This window comes from Perca fluviatilis, chromosome 12 (assembly GCF_010015445.1).
Source record: "Perca fluviatilis chromosome 12, GENO_Pfluv_1.0, whole genome shotgun sequence".
Taxonomy (NCBI): Eukaryota; Metazoa; Chordata; class Actinopteri; order Perciformes; family Percidae; genus Perca; species Perca fluviatilis.
Genome location: NC_053123.1, coordinates 20341057 through 20360412, shown reverse-complemented (window position 1 = coordinate 20360412; position 19356 = coordinate 20341057). Strand labels below are relative to the sequence as shown.

General features: G+C 42.4%; 1 protein-coding gene across 1 annotated transcript in view; it reads left to right on the top strand.

Annotated features, from left to right (window-relative positions):
• Positions 1 to 19127, top strand: part of col4a1 (collagen, type IV, alpha 1) — a 48117-nt gene extending 28990 nt beyond the window's left edge. Inside the window, 35 exon segments of the mRNA XM_039817124.1 lie at positions 738 to 798; positions 939 to 974; positions 1076 to 1222; positions 1415 to 1498; positions 1636 to 1719; positions 2386 to 2456; positions 2572 to 2763; positions 3455 to 3623; positions 3982 to 4074; positions 4307 to 4411; positions 4838 to 4935; positions 6139 to 6289; positions 6411 to 6524; positions 8095 to 8262; positions 8445 to 8534; positions 8663 to 8815; positions 8940 to 9038; positions 9248 to 9337; positions 9551 to 9690; positions 10109 to 10235; positions 10343 to 10423; positions 10572 to 10670; positions 11462 to 11512; positions 11601 to 11786; positions 11947 to 12080; positions 12259 to 12331; positions 12526 to 12597; positions 12788 to 12916; positions 13021 to 13119; positions 13202 to 13414; positions 13522 to 13699; positions 13898 to 14012; positions 16848 to 16928; positions 16930 to 17030; positions 17441 to 19127. Of these exon segments, the coding sequence (XP_039673058.1) occupies positions 738 to 798; positions 939 to 974; positions 1076 to 1222; positions 1415 to 1498; positions 1636 to 1719; positions 2386 to 2456; positions 2572 to 2763; positions 3455 to 3623; positions 3982 to 4074; positions 4307 to 4411; positions 4838 to 4935; positions 6139 to 6289; positions 6411 to 6524; positions 8095 to 8262; positions 8445 to 8534; positions 8663 to 8815; positions 8940 to 9038; positions 9248 to 9337; positions 9551 to 9690; positions 10109 to 10235; positions 10343 to 10423; positions 10572 to 10670; positions 11462 to 11512; positions 11601 to 11786; positions 11947 to 12080; positions 12259 to 12331; positions 12526 to 12597; positions 12788 to 12916; positions 13021 to 13119; positions 13202 to 13414; positions 13522 to 13699; positions 13898 to 14012; positions 16848 to 16928; positions 16930 to 17030; positions 17441 to 17522 (3966 nt within the window). The 3' untranslated portion in view covers positions 17523 to 19127.
• The last annotated feature ends 229 nt before the right edge of the window (positions 19128 to 19356 follow it).

The following is a 19356-nucleotide window of genomic DNA, read 5'->3' as shown; positions in this document are numbered from 1 at the left end:
TGTCCACTGAAGTTTCTCAGCTTGCACTCTAGTAACATTTGTGTGGTCCAAGTATCTTTGCATTAAAAAATGGTTGTCATTCGCAAGGCTACTTTTACTTTTATACTTTAAGTAAATTTCCAAGCCTGTACTTTGTTACTTTTACTTGAGTAAAGAAGTTAAATCAGTACTTCTACTTTTACCAGAGTATTTTTTAACACAAGTATCTGTACTTCTACTTGAGTACGGGAAGTGAGTACTTTTGCCATCACTGCCGTCTAGTTCGATAGACTGTCATTCATTTTGCACTCACCTGCAATCAATATGGAAGTCACACTTGAAAGAAGTGTTGGAAAAGGTAAATGACAGTTTGTTGGGCATAAAACCAGTCTAACAATGGCATAGCCATCAGTGCTGATAAAACAATGTTTAAATAAATCGAATCGTGAGCTTAAAATTGAAAGTCAAATCGATCGTGGGATTTGGAGAATCGTGACACCCTTTGTGTGTATTTTATGGCTTTTAGACTTAACATTTTCAGCCAAAAATAATGGATTCAATTTACATACAGTATAATAAAAGGAGTGTGTATTTTTATATCCCCTAGTTTAGAAGTATACTCCAGGGTGTGGCAGTACACTGTGACATCACTGTTGACGGAGACAGAGGATTCTGTGACGTCACTGTAGATCGATATAATAAAACCTAAACATGATATTAAAAAAATGGACATGCACTTTGTAATTATATCATTTTAGGGTAGTGGTTCCCCTGGTGCTCCCGGTCCTCGTGGTCTCCCAGGGTTAAATGGAGAAAAAGGTAAAGTGAAGCCATAGTATGCACCCAAATGTTCATATGCATATGCAGACATGCGCATACATATAAAAACCTTTGTACTTTGGAAACGTTCTCATGACTTCATGTTTTTCTTTCCTTTTTAATTTCCTCTTAATCCATAGGTTTTCCTGGTCCTCAGGGAGAGGCAGGTCCTCCAGGTACAATAACACAATATTTATTGGTTTAGCATATGTCACATATGTTAGACACAAGCTAAGTTGAATAACACACAAACTGGCTTCCTTGTCTTGCTTTTCAGGACGGCACATTGAAGGGCCTCGAGGAGAGACGGGTCAGAAGGGAAATGTTGGGGAGAAAGGAGACAGTGGTTTAGAAGGAGAGTCTCTTGTTGGACCTCCGGGACAACCAGGAAACATTGGACCACCTGGACCACCTGGACCACCGAGTATGCCTTATCTTCTCACTCAATTACAATCATTTTAATAATTGACAACCAGGGACGTGTACATAAAATGTGTATCTACAAGTGAATGTTTTAATAACATAACGTCTGTATGTGTGTGTTGTGTGTGTTGTGTGTGTGTGTGTGTGTGTGTGTGTGTGTGTGTGTGTGTGTGTGTGTGTGTGCTATGACAAGTTGATCCTAATGAATGTGACATTGAGAAAGGAGCTCCTGGCCCACCTGGACCTCCAGGGTTACAAGGGGAATTGGGACAGAAGGGTAAGAACATGGACCATTAATGCTGATCAGTATGAGGCATCAATAAATGTAAAAGTTCTATATTTCCATTTTTGAGGTGTAGCTGCACTACACATTAAGGACATTTACATAGATGATGTTTCTGTGCCTCCTTTCAGGTGACAGAGGTGACACCTGTGTTCAATGTGAAGGCTTCGGCCCACCTGGATTACCTGGCCCCCAAGGCCCTAAAGGAGATCGAGGTGAGTGAACAGTGGTCGCATTCAAATGAAATGCTGGTGTCTAGCCACACCAGTTTTTTCCCTAGCTTTGTGGAAGACTTAAGTGCGTGTATGTGGCGAGGGGTTAAATTAGACTTCCTCCCTCAAGAAAATGTAATGTTTTTCCAAAAAAAGAAGCAATTTTGGTCATTTTAGTTTTCTTTGTTTTTTTTTTGGGTCTCTGTGGTCATTTGGCTTCTCTTTGTTGTCGCTTTGTGTCCCTTTGTGGTAGTTTTGAGTCTCTTTTTCATATCGTTTTAGACCGTTATTATCTCCATGTCTGTGTCGAAAACGTTGGAAAAGCTAGAGCAGATAATAAATAACTAACACTCCAAAAGCTTAAAGACAAAACTTGCTAAAAAAAGTCCAACTACAATCATTCAATCTGAGAAAAGTCTCTTAGTTTCATTCATTCTTAGGGCTTAGGTGCTGCCCAAAACGGCTTGGGTGCTGCACCTAAATCTTATAATGGCAGGGAAAGCCCTGCACACAACCAGTAGGGCTAAAAGTTAAATATGTGAGTATTTCATTGGCCTTCTGACCAAAGCTGTTGACAGTTGTCATTCCACCCCTTCTTCCTATGTATTTACTTGACACCCACCATGATGAATATTGATGAGCTATTTATGTGTAATTTTCTCCTGGTAGGACCTCCTGGGCTAGTAGGGGGGAAGGGAGAAAAGGGTGGATTTGGCCCTCCTGGACAACCTGGTAGACCTGTGAGTAGAATAATGTCTGAAACACTTGGGACAAGATCTGAGCTCATTGTTTTCACAGTTTAGCCATCATTTCATTGAGGAAAATGAACGATACATGTTTTCAACCTGTGTGCAGGGTTCTGTAGGCTCCCCTGGGTTGATTGGAGCCCCTGGTGCTGTTGGTGAGCCAGGGGACATTTTCACAGGTACCGGTCTCAAGGGGGACAAAGGTCTGCCTGGTGTTCCTGGTTCCCCAGGGTCGCCAGGGAGAGATGGACAGCAAGGGAGAGATGGCCTCCCAGGTATACCTGGCTTCAAAGGAGAACCAGTAAGTGTGTGTGTGTGTGTGTGTGTGTGTGTGTGTGTGTGTGTGTGTGTGTGTGTGTGTGTGTGTGTGTGTGTGTGTGTGTGTGTGTGTGTGTGTGTGTGGCAGTGTTGTAGTCGAGACCACTTAAACCGAGACCAGTCATCATCAAGACCAGGGTGTATCGAGACCGAGACAAGACTGAGACTTTGAGGATTTGAGACCAAGACAAGACCAAGACCAGATTAGTGTTAGACAGCCAGAGCTTCTTCTCCTTTCTCCCGCATTCGCTTTCCTGGGAGAAAGTGTAAAGGGGGCAGGGAGAGTTGGATTTACGGTAACAAATTTCAAATTAGATTAAATAGAGTTAAGTTATTTAAGTTTTAATACATAGGCATAAATCAGACAATGCACAGGCAATTTAGCGAAATCCCTGCAGTTGTGGTCTTGACCAGTCTTGAAATAAAATCTCGGATAAAGAGAGTCCTCTTTATCCGAGGCCGAGACAAGATCGAGTAAAAATGCGGTCGATTTCGAGACGAGAGCTTCAAAAATTGGTCTTAAGACTTGAGACCAAGACCCATCTCGAGTAGTACAACACTAGTGTGTGGTTTGTTATGGATATCAGGACAGTTTCACTAGTTTCTAGTTTAAGAATGTATTTTCAACCTTACGTCAAAGTAGATTGGGCATCGCTTTCTCTAATTGCTTTCAGGCCAAAGAGGGCATCAAGGGTGAGCGTGGACCTGATGGGGACCCTGGTCTTATTGGGCCTCCAGGAGAGAGGGGTCCACCGGGCCTGCCAGGCTTCGGGCGACCAGGAGAGCCTGGAGAGAAGGGCAGTCAGGGGAGACCAGGCATTCCTGGCCATCCTGGACCATCTGGTAGGCAAACACACACACACACACACACACACACACACACACACACACACACACACACACACACACACACACACACACACACACACAACACACACACACACACACACACACACACACACACACACACACACACACACACACACAATCATAGAGTATCAGACTTGTTTGTCCTGCAATCCCCTCTCTTTGTCCCTGTAATACACACAAACACACACACACACACACACACACACACACACACACACACACACACACACACACACACACACACACACACACACACACACACACACACACACACACACCTGCTGTACATTAATTCATTGATAACATACAGTATATACTTTGCCTCCACTAGGTGCAAAAGGTGAGCCAGGTAAAGGTGTGAGCACTCCTGGACCTCAGGGAGTACCTGGAGTACGCGGAGAAAACGGCATACCTGGACTTCAAGGTGAGCAACACCATAGTTAGCTTGTTTTCATATATACTTCTCTGCAAACAAATATGATTTGAAATTAGTCTCTTGAGGATTAATCAGTGAATTTAATCTTGTCCTTGATCAGTGAAATAACAAATTAAATTTGGGTGAAGGAACAGAGTACAATTATACAAAAAAAACTAAATATATGTGAAGATTGTTGGTGATTGGTCCTGTTGACCATGCAATGTTTTGTTGCTTGTAGGCGACAGAGGCCTGCAGGGAGACCCAGGTTTGCCAGGTTTCCCTGGAGAGAAGGGGGAACACGGACCCGCTGGAATTGGATTTCCAGGTCCTACTGGTCCGAAAGGTAAGTTCCTCCATGTTGACCCTATTCCTCCTCTCCCTGAATACATCACAGAAATTCAATGCATACTACGTTTTAACAGCTGAATATTATCATCCCTATATGGATGTGATATGATTTCTATCTTTGTTGTCAGCATGGCTCAGGTTAAACCTTTTGTGAAAAATTAACAAACAATGAATGCCATAGAACTTTCTTTTATTATCCAGTTTGACAGTGAGTCATAACGGAATATGGACATAACTAAACTACTTTTAAAGTAGATTTTCTTTGGGGCTAAACTACCTGGTATTGTATCGGTGCATAAACTCCAGTACTTGCAGATACCGATACCAGCATTTTAGGCAGTATCGGAGGCTTTTCCAGTAACGCTATCAGAACATCAACAACATAAACAGAACCAAGGAACTGTTTTGTCCATCTTTCTAGGAATCAGTGGAATTCCAGGAGCTCCAGGATTACCAGGAGAGCCAGGAAGACCAGGACAGGATGGCTTGACTGGAAGAACTGGTACACCTGGACAAAAAGTGTGTATTTTTCTGCATATGTATTTTGATTTAATAATGTAATTACATATAAATAGATATGTAGGAACGGTAGATGTAAAACACACCCTTATGAAATTCCAGGATTTTAAAATGTAAAGACAAAAATAATAACAACAACGTAAATGTCAGACTTGCTCCGTCTGTATTGTGCTCTTCAGAAATCCAGAAAAATACAAATAATTAATTATTGGAAACATTAGAAAAACTACAACACCCTGAACATAACTATCAATGATCTGTTTCAGAGATATTCAACAGGATGTCCGCGTTAAAAATAATAACTATTTTTTTATTAAAATGTCTAAACATATAGAATAATATAGATTAATCAGCTAATTAAAATGGTCTATTTGTGAAAAAAACTAACATTTAATATATATAATTCAATATGAGCACACAAATGTTGAAATGACATAAAATGCCGGTCCCGTGATAAATTAGCCTGTTCAAGAGGAAATTAGCTAACTCGGCGTTCTTTTGGGCTCTAAGCTGTCTCCATCTTTCAAATACATCTCCAATATTTACCCAGGGTTTGTTACGTCTCTGGTCACGCAACGTGAAACATGGCGTGTTTTTTTAGGTCGGGTAGACTCTATCTCCGTTGATCCTGTTCATTTGTTTGCTGCTTTCATGGCTGTACTAACGTTACAGCTGTAGCGTGCTGGGTTTATGTTTTTACAGGTAATGTTATATCTGGTAACCCGTAACACTGGACAGTTGATAACAACACACAGGCCAAAACACAAACAGAAATTCCGTCACAGAACATAAATTTCAAAAGGAGAAAATACTGGCATTAGCATTGTTATCAGAAAAGATCGTATTTCAACTTAGCATGTTTCCTTAATATGTGATGACCCATTGGGGTCATATTTGGATTTATTAGAGTAAATATATTACATATTGGACCTTTAAAATATTATGTTTAAATTATATAATAATATCCATTAATTTGTATCCATGTAGCCCAGTTTAATATGCAACTCAATTGTATACTATATATGAATTACGGGGGTCCCTACTCTGTCTCTCTTTCGGCTTAGGGCTCCTTGGCCTAAAAATTATTGAAGACCCCTGATCCATTTGATGGCCATGATCTACTTGGAGATTTGAATGTTGTGTAAAATCACAATTGCCAAAGTTGAGATGCAAATCAGTGCCACTTTATATTCTCTTCTGCAGGGTGAACCAGGGCGAGGTCTTCCAGGCCCAAAAGGTTCACAGGGCCCCCCAGGAATTACTGGTTTCCAGGGAGACAAGGGTGGTGTTGGACTACCTGGTATTCCTGGACGAGAAGGCCAGACAGGACCCCCAGGACCTCAGGGAGTCAAAGGTACTCCAAGACACTTACAACAACTCTGGTGTGAAGCTTTGCTGGATTTAATTAAGTTGAGATAAAAGACCCATTGTCTGTACCAAGTACAACATTGTTTTTCTTTGGCCTTCAAAATTAGGTGACTTAGGACCCCCGGGACCTCCTGGACTGGTCGGCTTACCAGGTGCTCCAGGAAAAGGTTCCCCTGGAGCCCCCGGGCCACAAGGACAAGCTGGAGAGCCTGGACCATACGGTGAGCACAAACTCATCATCCAAACATGTGGAACTTTTTCACAGAAGACATTTTGACATGTCACTAAAGGTAAAGCACAGGTGTTAATACAGTTTTTTTCCGATTGCTAAACGACAGTGAGCACAACTGGAGTCACATGTGCAAAACTCAAACTACAGTTGGCACTACCAACAGTCACCTGAGCTAAACAGTTCACATCACCTGCAAAACTCATTCAAAGCAGCACAACTCTTAACACACGTCTCAAAACAGGCTCAGTGCAGCCAAACACTATGAACAATCCTCACTGAGATAACACACACTGTCACTCAGAACACACTGAGAGCAAAAACACTAGCATCAAACACCAATACAGAAATTACAAACTTTCTCATCTTTACAGCTTGAACAATTTGAGTGACTTGACACTACTCAATAGTTTATTTAAGGAAAAAATATAGATTGTATAATATACCAATTTTTACATACGGTAAACAAGAAGGAATGAAAATCAGCAGTTTTCTTCAATATAGTATTTTATCTCTAGTAATTTATGGAATTACTGGGGAAAAAAACTAAAGGTACATAACAGTACCAAAGAATAGTATGACTAATCCTGCCTCTGTCGAGCATCATGTGGCAAGTTTTCTTCATCACATTGGATGTCTGCATCATCTCTAAATAAAAATGAATGTGGTGTTTCCATTGCTTTCACCTCCATTACTTTCTGAAAAACAGTAAGAACGCAGTTTTCTATTGTAAAGATATAGTGGTTTTCACTTTTTTTTTATAGCTGTGTACATAACCTCAGACATCTTACCTGGACATGTTGATATCTCTGCTCTTTTACCTGTTTCTGTCCAACGGTACAGTGTATAATTGTGTCATTCTTATTTGGTGTTTGTATACAAAAAAAGGCTTTCTGAGCTTTCTCTGTATAAATACCATATATGTTCACTAACTAGTCTAAATCAAGACACCTGCTTAGGCTTTCAGCTAAAACTGCAATCAGCAGTGTTTGATAGGCACCAGACTGAAATCTATTCTGTTTTGAATGTGTGGTTAACAGTTTTGACAGCAGTGTGTTAGCATTTGAACAAAGTGCTGTAAATCTACAGTGTTGTGCACGTTGTGGTTAAAGTCATGGAATAAGTGTGTAGAGTTTTGAAAACTGTGTTCAAGCAATGAGAAACGAACTAGAGTTTGGGCCACATGAACTGCTGCTGTGCAGAATGTAGTTAGAGTTTTGCACATGTGACTCCATTTGTGCCCACTGTCGTTTAGCAATTGAAAAAAACTGTAATAAGACTAATGATGGCTTTATTCCATTCAGTTGCTTCAGTTTCAGGGTCCTGGTAATGTGCATACGTGGACACTTGAATAGACACTTGAATGGATCACAGCCATTGTTATGTAATCGGTAACACCTGTAATATTTCATACACCTGTAATCTTTGTTAAGTCAAAATGTCTGCTATTAGATTGTAAAGCATACTCTTGATTTACCTCACCTGACAACTATCAAACTGTCAATTGGTGTTGTGGAAGTCACTACAAATATACAGTATGTATATGTGTGCATGTTGAACAGGTAGGGAAGGTGTAAAGGGAGAAAAGGGCTACCCAGGTCCTCCTGGTCTGGACATGCCGGGGCCTCAGGGAGAGAAGGGAACCCCCGGATTCCCAGGAAGCCCAGGTCCTAAAGGACTGCCAGGGCAGCAAGGCCTACCAGGCCGGGACGGACTGATTGGAAACCAAGGTGAGACTGACTGATTTATTTAGATAATTAACTATCTTTTTAATCTCTTTTGCATTTACAGTAATCTTTGTGTGTGTGTGTGTGTGTGTGTGTGTGTGTGTGTGTGTGTGTGTGTGTGTGTGTGTGTGTGTGTGTGTGTGTGTGTGTGTGTGTGCATGCGTGTGTGTTTGTTTGTTTACCAGGTTCTAAAGGTGAAATGGGGGTAATGGGGACACCAGGAGTACCAGGATTCCCTGGACCACCTGGTACACCTGGATCTCCTGGACTAAGAGGTGCGGAAACCAAAATTGTGAAAACTATTATGGTTCTTTCCTTCGCCTCTCTCATACTGGTCATACACTGTATGCTTTTCAGTTTTAGCAGCAATAACAAGTTCTCTTTTCCACCGTGTCTCTCTCAGGTGATCCCGGCATTACGGGACCAAGAGGCAATGATGGAGAGACTGGAGCTAAAGGAGAAAGGGGAGATCGAGGTCTTCAGGGACCTCCTGGGAACATGAGCGAAGTTGACATGGAGCACATGAAGGGGGAGAAGGGAGATACTGGAAACCCAGGTATAAAACAACATACAGAGTATATGGGTTGATTTACTACGGACAGGTCCATTGGTGATTGTGTTTATTGAGCCATAGTTTAAGAAATGTCTCAGTTTGGTTTTGAATTCCATTGTCCTATCAGGTGACCCTGGGTTCACTGGAGACAAGGGCCACCGTGGACTTCCTGGTAACCCTGGAATGCCAGGCAAAGATGGAGAGCCTGGATTACCTGGACAACCTGGTGAGCACATGCCCACCTTAACAACAACAAGCTAAAATGTGTTTAATGTCTTTATGGGCTATTTAAACCATGTAGACGTCATGTGGTCATCATCTCTCTTTGTCATATTTATTTAATTTAACTCTTATTTTAGTCAATTCTCATCACCTGATGAAAATGGAGGGAAGTAAAATTGGTATTCATTTTTCAATGTCACTGATGTGTCTCAGGTGAGAAAGGAGACCCTGGTTTCCCCGGAGAGCCTGGCGGTAGGGGACAACCTGGACAGAAGGGCGCTGTAGGAGAGATGGGAATCCCAGGTAAGATGGAAATGCTAACCAGTGTAACCTGTGTTACAAACATGACATTTGTCCTGCAAAGACAGACGTGTAAACAGCTGTATTGAGAAAATTTCAAGCAAGGGAAAATCTATATTTTACATGCAATTGTGAGAAATACTCACATATCAAATATCTGCCTTTTGTCTGCTTGTGTGTGTGTGTGTGTGTGTGTGTGTGTGTGTGTGTGTGCAGGTCCGTCTGGTCCAAAGGGTTCTAAAGGAGATACTGGTACACCGGGACATCATGGATTCAGAGGCACAGATGGACAGAAAGGAGACAAGGGAACAGCTGGAGTCCCAGGTATTGGGCTCCCAGGACATCCAGGAGAAAAGGTAAATCCAATGGCTATTACAATTATTGTTTTATAACAGTAGTTGTATGAAAATAGGCAGAGACTTCTACTGTGGCTCTATAAGCTTGACTGCTCATCTTGTGTGCACTGAACATTGGTAGTGGAGCACTTGCAAGGCTCGGGTGGCCATGAAACTCCCAGTTAAATGATCAGTAAACAGATGAAACACTATCTTGCAAAAGCCAAAGAGCCCCAAAAAGTTTCTAATGTAACAAAACCCATGGATAGACTTCAAATTTGGAAAGAAGGTAATCTGGCTACCAACAGAGATGGAAATGAAAATGCTTCTGACAGTTTAAATGTCATATTTACTGTCTTATTCAACTTGTTCCTCTCAACAATCATCAGTACCTAGCTGTCTTTACTTAGTATTCCTCTCCACTCCTCTACTCTGCCAGGGTCAGACAGGCCAGCCAGGATTCCCAGGACCACCAGGAGAGAGGGGACTGAAGGGTCTTGAGGGTATGCCTGGCAAGCCAGGACTGCAAGGAGCCAAGGGAGACAAAGGAACCATCGGGTATTCAGGTCAGATTTTTATCCTATTTGTCTACAACACTAGATATAGCCATCATCTGTTGTTATTCCATGTGGGTTCTCATTGTGGTGTGTGTGTGTGTGTGTGTGTTCTACAGGTCAGCCAGGTAGACCAGGCGAGAAGGGTATCCCTGGGCTGCTGGGGTCTGTAGGAGAAACAGGTCGAGATGGTCGGCCTGGTAAGTAACTTGTTTATCTTGTGAGATCAGTTTATGTTAAAAGGGTTTTGTCTGTAAAAAAAAAAATAAAAAATCCACTGAGAATTGAATGTGCCTCTGCCATCCTAGTAAATAGCAACAAATAGTGTGTAAACCTGTTCTCTTCCAGGTGAAGGGGGCTTGCAGGGACCTCCTGGTGTTCCGGGAGAAAAGGGAGAACCTGGAGTGGATGGCATCCCTGGATCATCAGGGGAGAGAGGAGACCCAGGTTAGTGTAATAGGAGTGAGGAGGAGCAATAATTTACTAGTTTGCTGAAAAGCTGTCACAGCACAATTATCCTTGACGTTCCACTTCCGGGATTGCTCCATTGCCACCAGAAATACTGCCGGATTTCACCCTTTCTGTATTGGCATTCTAAACTCCGGTGGATTTATGAGGACTATGGTTAACTGCTCCTCAGATCTCCGCAGGGTAAATCCAGACAGCTAGCTAGACTATCTGTCCAATCTGAGTTTTCTGTTGCACGACTAAAACAACCTTTGAACGTACACACGTTCCACCAAAACAAGTTCCTTCCCGAGGATATTTTGCAGTGCACCATGGCTCCGTTCGGCGCTTAGCACCGCCCAAGAGGATTGTGATTGGTTTAAAGAAATGGCAATTAATGAAAGCACTTTTTCTCAAATCCCGGAATGCTGTGTGGACTTGCCAGACCCTCCTCAACAGCGCTGTGGAGGAAGGTCTGTCAGTGCGAGACTACAGCACAATAAGCCTCTCAGCCTTATATTTCCTTCTCTGGCTTGGGACCCTAAACCCAAACCTTCAAACACTGCAAGCACATTTTACTGAAAGACAAAAACTCTTGCCTGAGTAGTCAGACTCACCCATCAGCTATAATCAGGGGCTCAGTTAGCAGTGCCTTCTCCAAATATAGTGACAAGTAATAACTGCAGACCCAGGGCAGGTTTAGTTCTATAAACCTGCAGACCCCTCACTACTGATCCAAACATTATGAACACTGCCTGTAATGTGTTTTCTTTAACTGTCCTTCCCTACAGGTGCACCCGGCCGAGGTTTCCCCGGACCACCTGGAGTGCTTGGTGGCAAAGGTTAGAGCCCTTCCATCATTGGTTCATAGAATCCCTCCGTCACTGGAGCCAAACAGAGTTTCATCATGTGGCATATTTTCCTCTCCAGGTGACAAAGGTAGCCCTGGCTTCCCTGGCCCTCCTGGTCATCCAGGTGTCTCTGGTATCAAAGGTGACAAGGGACTTCCAGGCTCACAGGGAGCCCCAGGTGAGACAGGAGAGATGGGGCTCCCTGGTATCTCTCTGGAGGGCCCTAAGGGAGAGAGGGGAGAAACAGGACAACCCGGAGAAGCAGGTATGCCATATACATGACAGGCTAGCAGTTTATTACATATATGAGGACCTGTCTATACTGTAGTACAGTATAGAGGCACAGTTACAAGCAAAAATAGTTTGGAATTAAAAAACATATGTTATGTATTGTATAATGGGTTCTTCTTTTCATTATCACACAGGATCCTCAGGAGTACCAGGACCCTCCGGTGTGCCAGGTAGAAACGGCCAAAAGGGAGACAAAGGAGACCAGGGTCTCCCTGGTTTCCAGGGAGAGTCAGGACATAAGGGTGACCCTGGAGTTCCTGGACTTCCTGTACGTCATGAGGCTGTTTTTACATTACTTAAGTTTTTATTCACTGTACATGTCATATGTTAGTTTATGTGCATGTTAGTGCTGCTTTAATATTATTTTGTGTGTGGACGTGTGCGTGTGTGTGTGTGTGTGTGTGTGTGTGTGTGTGTGCGTGTGTGTGTGTGTGTGTGTATTACAGGGACAATCTGGCCTTCCAGGTATTGATGGACAGAAGGGAGAGAGGGGATTGCAGGGTGTCCCTGGCTTCCCAGGTGAGGACAAACAAATGTGATATACTATGACTGTGTGTGTGTGTGTGTGTGTGTGTGTGTGTGTGTGTGTGTGTGTGTGTGTGTGTGTTTGTAAGACAGACAGCATGTATAGTTTCAGAAATACGAGAGAAAAGACGTGTTTTTATTCCCATTATTGACACCTAAAATACACTATTTTTGAATTCTAACTCTAGGTACAAGGGGTAATTTCGGGGACATTGGATTCAAAGGAGAAATTGGAGACCGAGGATTCCCAGGAGAAAAGGGTAAAAAAAAGACCCTTCAGTGTGTCAATATTCTAAACTACCTCTATCTCAATTACTAGAATCATTACAATATATCATTTAGTTTGTGCTTACTCATGGCTCTGGTAATCATATAACTTGACCTCCATAAACTGCTAAAAATCAAAATGATCATCTGGAAAAAGTTGTCTAAAGATACTGTGTATATCAGGCAATGTAGGCCCCCCTGGTCCCCCCGGCCCCAGCATCTCCATCAAAGGAGACATTGGGTTCCCAGGGCCTCATGGCCTCCCGGGACCCCAGGGGCCATCTGGGCTCCCTGGACAGAAAGGACAGCAAGGTAACCTTTTGCTTAAAATTATGATCCAACATTTTTTCTCGTGCTCACATGTCCTCTGCATTAATTTTTCTAATTGTTCCGTCATTTGTGTTATTTTCTCTCAGGTGTGACAGGTATTCCAGGGCCAAAAGGTGAAGATGGCATTCCTGGATATCACGGTCAGCCTGGGTCCAAAGGAGATCCTGGCCTTCCGGGGCCACAGGGTGAGAGGCTCACAGGGATTAAAGGTGTGGGTAAAAACTGCTCTCTTGCTCTCATTTCTCATTAATTACTCCATGTCTTTAGGACCCAGAGGACACCCTGGCCCCCCAGGACCTGACGGTGTTCCAGGTCAAGTGGGTCTCCCCGGCCCCTCCTCCATGGATCACGGGTTCCTGGTAACCCGTCACAGCCAAACAGTGGAGGTTCCACAATGTCCTGAGGGAACCTCGCTCATATATGATGGCTACTCCTTGCTCTACGTACAAGGCAACGAACGCTCCCATGGACAGGACTTAGGTGAGAAACACATCATTAGAAAGAAAGAATAAAATAAAGAAGTTAGAATCAGGAAAGCACAAAGGGTTTGTGGGATGAATTACATGTCTCCTCACTCTGTGTTTTAGGTACGGCAGGCAGCTGTCTAAGAAAGTTCAGCCCCATGCCCTTCCTGTTCTGTAACATTAACAACGTGTGCAACTTTGCCTCCCGTAACGACTACTCCTACTGGCTCACCTCCCCTGAGCCCATGCCCATGAGCATGGCACCCATCACTGGTGAAGGCATCAAACCCTTTATCAGCAGGTATGGCAGCATTTCTATTCAAACTGGTTTGTTTTAGGTAAATATGATACTTATTTGACCATCACATACTGTTCTCCTCTTAACATGTGTGTGTGTGTGTGTGTGTGTGTGTGTGTGTGTGTGTGTGTGTGTGTGTGTGTGTGTGTGTGTGTGTGTGTGTGCGTGGGTACGTGCGTGCGTGTGCGTGTGTGTGGACAGGTGTTCTGTGTGTGAAGCCCCAGCGATGGTGATAGCAATTCACAGTCAGACCATCATGATCCCACCATGCCCTCACGGCTGGGACTCTCTGTGGATTGGCTACTCCTTTGTCATGGTAAGACAAACAGGATCAGGTCTCAATTCAATTCAATTCAATTTTATTTATAGCATCAAATCATAACAAGAGTTATCTCAAGACACTTTACAGATAGAGTATGTCTAGACCACACTCTATAATTTACAAAGACCCAACAATTCCAGTAAGAGCAAGCATTTAGGCGACAGTGGCGAGGAAAAACTCCCTTTTAGGAAGAAACCTTGGACAGACCCAGGCTCTTGGTAGGCGGTGTCTGACGGTGCCGGTTGAGGGTGTGATGAAAAATGGCAATAATAGTCACAATAAAGATAATGGAACAGTGACTAGAAATAGTAGTCGGAGTAGTTCATGGCATAGCAGGGCACTGCAGGGCGTTACAGGATGTAGCGTGGCACAGCAGAGCAAAGCAGGACGTAGCAGGATTCAGCAGGACCATGGCGACAGCTGCAACCATGATTTTAGTGCCACCCTAATCCAAGGAAAAAACATAAGGACTCCAGGGAATAAGCTCCCCAGAGCTAGGTTAGTAACAAGCATTTCTGGGACATGGATGCACACAAATAGGAAAGAGAGAAACGAGGAGAGAGAAACTCAGTGTGTTAAAGGAAGTCCCCCGGCAGTCTAAAACTATAACAGCATAATTAAGAGAGACAGGTTAAGGAGAGGAGCCTGGTCGGGCTAGAACTCTCCCCAACTGGATCGGGCTGTACTGGCCTGCCTCACTCTATTTTTATTATATTATTGGTTATATGGTAAATTAATCTGATGACTATGAAGAGAGCAGGTGGGCCGGGTTAGGCGGACACTGCAACTCCTCACTCCCTAACTATAAGCTTTATTGAAGAGGAGAGTTTTAAGTTTACACTTAAATGTGGTGACGGTGTCTGCCCCCCGAACCCAGACTGGGAGCTGGTTCCACAGGAAAGGAGCCTGATAACTAAAGGCTCTGGCTCCCAGTCTACTTTTAGAGACTCTAGGAACCACAAGTAACTGCATTCTGGGAGCGCAGTGCTCTAGTGGGACAATAAGGTACTATGAGCTCTTCAAGTTATGATGGTGCTTGACCATTTAGAGCTTTGTAGGTCAGGAGAAGGATTTTAAATTCAATCCTGGATTTTACAGGAAGCCAATGCAGAGACGCTAATACAGGAGAAATATGATCTCTTTTCTTAGTTCTTGTCAGAACACCTGCTGCGGGATTCTGGATCAGCTGGAGAGTCTTAAGGGACTTATTTGGTCAACCTGTTAGTAAGGAATTACAGTAGTCCAGTCTGGAAGTAACGAATGCATGGACTAGTTTTTCAGCATCGTTTTGAGACAGGATGTGCCTAATTTTGGCAAGATGAAAAAAGGCTGTTCTTGAGGTTTGTTTTAAGTGGGCATTAAAGGATATATCCTGATCAGAAGTGCTGGAGGCCAGAGCAATACCATCCAGAGTAATTATATCTTTGGATAATGAGGTTCAGAGGTATTTAGGGCCCAGCACAATAACTTCAGTTTTGTTTGAGTTTAACATCAGAAAATTGTAGGTCATCCATGATTGTATATCTTTAATGCATACTTGAAGTTTAGCTAGCTCTGACTGGTTTCATCTGGCTTGATTGATAAGTATAATTGTGTGTCATCCGCATAACAGTGAAAGTTAATTGAGTGTTTCCTAAAAATATTGCCTAGAGGAAGCATATATAAGGAGAATAGAATTGGTCCAAGCACTGAGCCTTGTGGAACGCCATGGCTAACTTTAGCGTACCTGGAGGATTTATTGTTAACATTAACAAATTGAGATCGATCAGAGAAGTAGGACTTAAACCAGCTTAGTGTGATGCCGTTAATGCCAACTAAACGTTCCAATCTCTGTAACAGGATGGTATGGTCAATAATGTTGAATGCAGCACTAAGATCTAATAAGTAGTGATGGTCAAATGAAGCTTCGCGAACCACTGTCTTTATTTTCTGAGCTCACTAGATGGTGCTCTCTGTTCAAAGAAAAAGGTTAAAGGAATGGCTCAGTGTGTTTTCAAACCTTTGTTGAACAGAGAGCGCCATCTAGTGAGCTCAGAAAATAAATACAGTGTTTCGCGAAGCTTCATTTGACCATCACTACTAATAAGACAAGTACGGAGGCAAGTCCTTTGTCAGCAGCAGTTAGAAGGTCGTTAGTAATTTTCACCAGTGCCGTCTCTGTGCTATGATACATTCTAAATCCTGACTGAAATTCCTTGAATAAACTATTGCTATGTAGAAAATCACATATCTAATTAGCGACTACCTTCTCAAGGATCTTGGAGAGAAAGGTGAGATTAGATTAGATATCGGTCTATAGTGTAAGAATACATTCAATTCTTCTTCACACTCCCGATACGCCAACCAAGCCAAAGTTGTGATGATTCAGTAAAAACCTTGGAAGCATTTTCCAGCCAGCAAATAAAATCAAGCAGAAATGCTCATACACACATGAAAAAGGATGGTTCATTTGTTTTGAGATCAATGTTTGCTTGACTATATTAAGAGGAACATTAGATGGACAATATAATGTAAATAGACCATGTAAGCAAATGCTGAAAGACTTAATTACCATTCTACACCAAATCCCCCACATACCCAGCCCAATCTCCAAAACTCTCCCACTTACCCCATCCTCCCTACCAATGACCGTACACCCATAGTAATCAACACATGTACATGAATACATATACTGTATGTACATCTATAGATTTACAGTGTCTGTAAAGTAACCCCCCCCCCCCAAAGTAACCCTTTCAGAACAACTTTCAGTGATCAAGCAATAGCTCTTTTCAGATTGGGCTTCATTTGGTGGTCACTAAGCCGTTTTCATTGTTTGTGTTTGTGTAGCACACCAGTGCTGGTGCTGAGGGATCAGGCCAGGCTCTGGCCTCTCCTGGTTCCTGCCTGGAGGAATTCCGCTGCGCGATCGAGTGCTCCATTCATTGAGTGTCACGGTCGTGGAACCTGCAACTACTACGCCAACTCCTACAGCTTTTGGCTCGCCACCATTGAAGACAATGAGATGTTTACGTAAGACAGAAACACACAGACATTGATTTTCTTGATTCCCCCCATTTCACAAGAGTAACCTATCACCCCTAGAAAATCTTGTTTTTGCTGACCTTCAGTGGTTTAACTTTTCACCTTGCTGCAGCAATGCACAGGTGTAGTCCAGGACACCATGACATCACTGGTTGGGTGTGGTTACAGGTCTAACAGAGCACACTTTGACTACACCCAACCACACAGCGATGCTGTAGGTGTTCAGAGCTGAAAAAGGCTTGGAATTTTCAAGCAGAGATGGCAGTGAAACACTTTTTTTTTAACCTGGTGTTATGTTACTTTTAAAAACTAAATTAAATTATTTTTTTCACATTTACATTATAAGCTTGGTAATAAAGGTGGATTTCTGATGTTTTTTACTCTCTACCTCTTTCCAGGAAACCTGTCCCCACAACGCTAAAAGCAGGCAATCTCCGAACACACATAAGCCGCTGTCAGGTGTGCATGAAGAGGACATAAACCCCAACACCAGAGTCCTCCTTCCCAATCTGCTAGCAAAACCGCGTGCGCTGATGTCCTTGACTTGGCTTAACGTGCTGTTTTCAAACAATGGTGCTATTTCACTGCATGTGTGAGGGGACAGGGACAGAGATGTGGTTTGCAAAACAGCCGGAGATTGAACATTACAAACCAGAACACAGAGACCAAGCGGCCTTTGCTCCATGCAGAACACAACATGATCACAACATGTCTCTAAAGAATTGCACCCAGTTTACCACTGCACTGAATACATGCCCCCTAAACGGGTAAACTGGTGTTCATTTTGTGTGAGTCAGGTGCTATTCAATTACTTACTTATCTGCCTTATTCCATTTTGTTTTTTTCTTCTCCCTACCAATGCCACAGCATTCAAAGATTATAGCCACATATTATTATACATTTTAACTAATACTAATGTAAAGGATGGGACTTACCACTGGTTACAGACGCTTGCCATTTGCTAAATCACCGTAATGTTATTGACACAGATATATAACTATCACTCTGTTGTAAATATAATGCATTCCTCTCTAACATAGTTCAACATACTCTCCTCAGGTTATTATTGAAATACTTTGTGTGTTATTAAGTCCATTTTTATTTATAAGATTTATGAGAATATGTTGGACTTGATTGTATCTGAGATTCCATTGATCCAAAACCAGTATTTCAACGTCTGACAATCAGCGCCTTATTAACATACAAAACAGCACTGAAAGAGCATTAGCGTGTGTGTGTATTTGTTTGAGTGTACATATCTGAATGGATTCGAGCTGCTTGGAAGTGTTGTGCTTTTTGTGATGTCTGCATATATATTGTTGCACAACCCTGTTGTTAACATAATCCCAAACAGATGCACAAAATGAAATAGACAAAAAAAACTTTTCTTTACCTTTACTCTGTCAGAACATTGTGTTTGGCAGCGTGTGTGTTAAAGGATTTACTCTTCTCACATTACATGAATCAAATGTTTCTGATCCCAAAGAAATGCACATGTATATATAATTACACATGACATGTACTTGCTATTCTGCTCATGTACTTGACTTGTTCCCGTTTGTGAATTGCTTTTGTTATTCCTGTTGGTTTAACGCAAAACCAAGAGTGAAGGGTCATCACATCATTGTTATGCATTAGAGTAAAACACGGACAGATGACGAGGACTGTATTTATAAGTGCAAGTTTAGATGCCTTAAAAGGTCTTAACATAGGTTTGTGTTTTTTCTTTCATATACAGTATTTGGAGATAACATATGTCGTAATCAGTTGGAGGAAGGCCTCTTGGACCCCAAACATAGTTTCTGTGTCCCTTTCAGAGCTATTTAAAAATGCAAGCTATTGCTACTGTTACAGTTACAGCAGTTACTCTACACTGACCGTAACCTGTTTTTGTTAGTGTTGTGTGCTTGGTTGTGATGAAATGCTCCATGAAGTACAGTATCAGGAGTAGTCACTTGATTACTGTGGGGATCATCTTAAATAAATAAACAAACAAACAGAACATAACAAATTTCATTTTATATTTTCCAGAACCCATACTGTGCAATTCCTGCAATAAAGGTATTTGTAGAATATTCTTCCTAATTTATGATAGGTGTTCCTTTTTCCATTTAGTTTGCGTGTATCAAATGTGATGTGAAGATTTCTGATTCAGTTCTTTAAAAAGGCCACAGGAGGGCAGCACCAGCACACTTTGTAGGTAAATTGCTGATTCATGTTCTTTAAGCTCTCCATACGTGTGGTTCACGCACTCAGTGTTTTTTTGGTTTTATTGCCACTGGCTATTATTCCAACAAGTGGCAGCAAAAGCTGA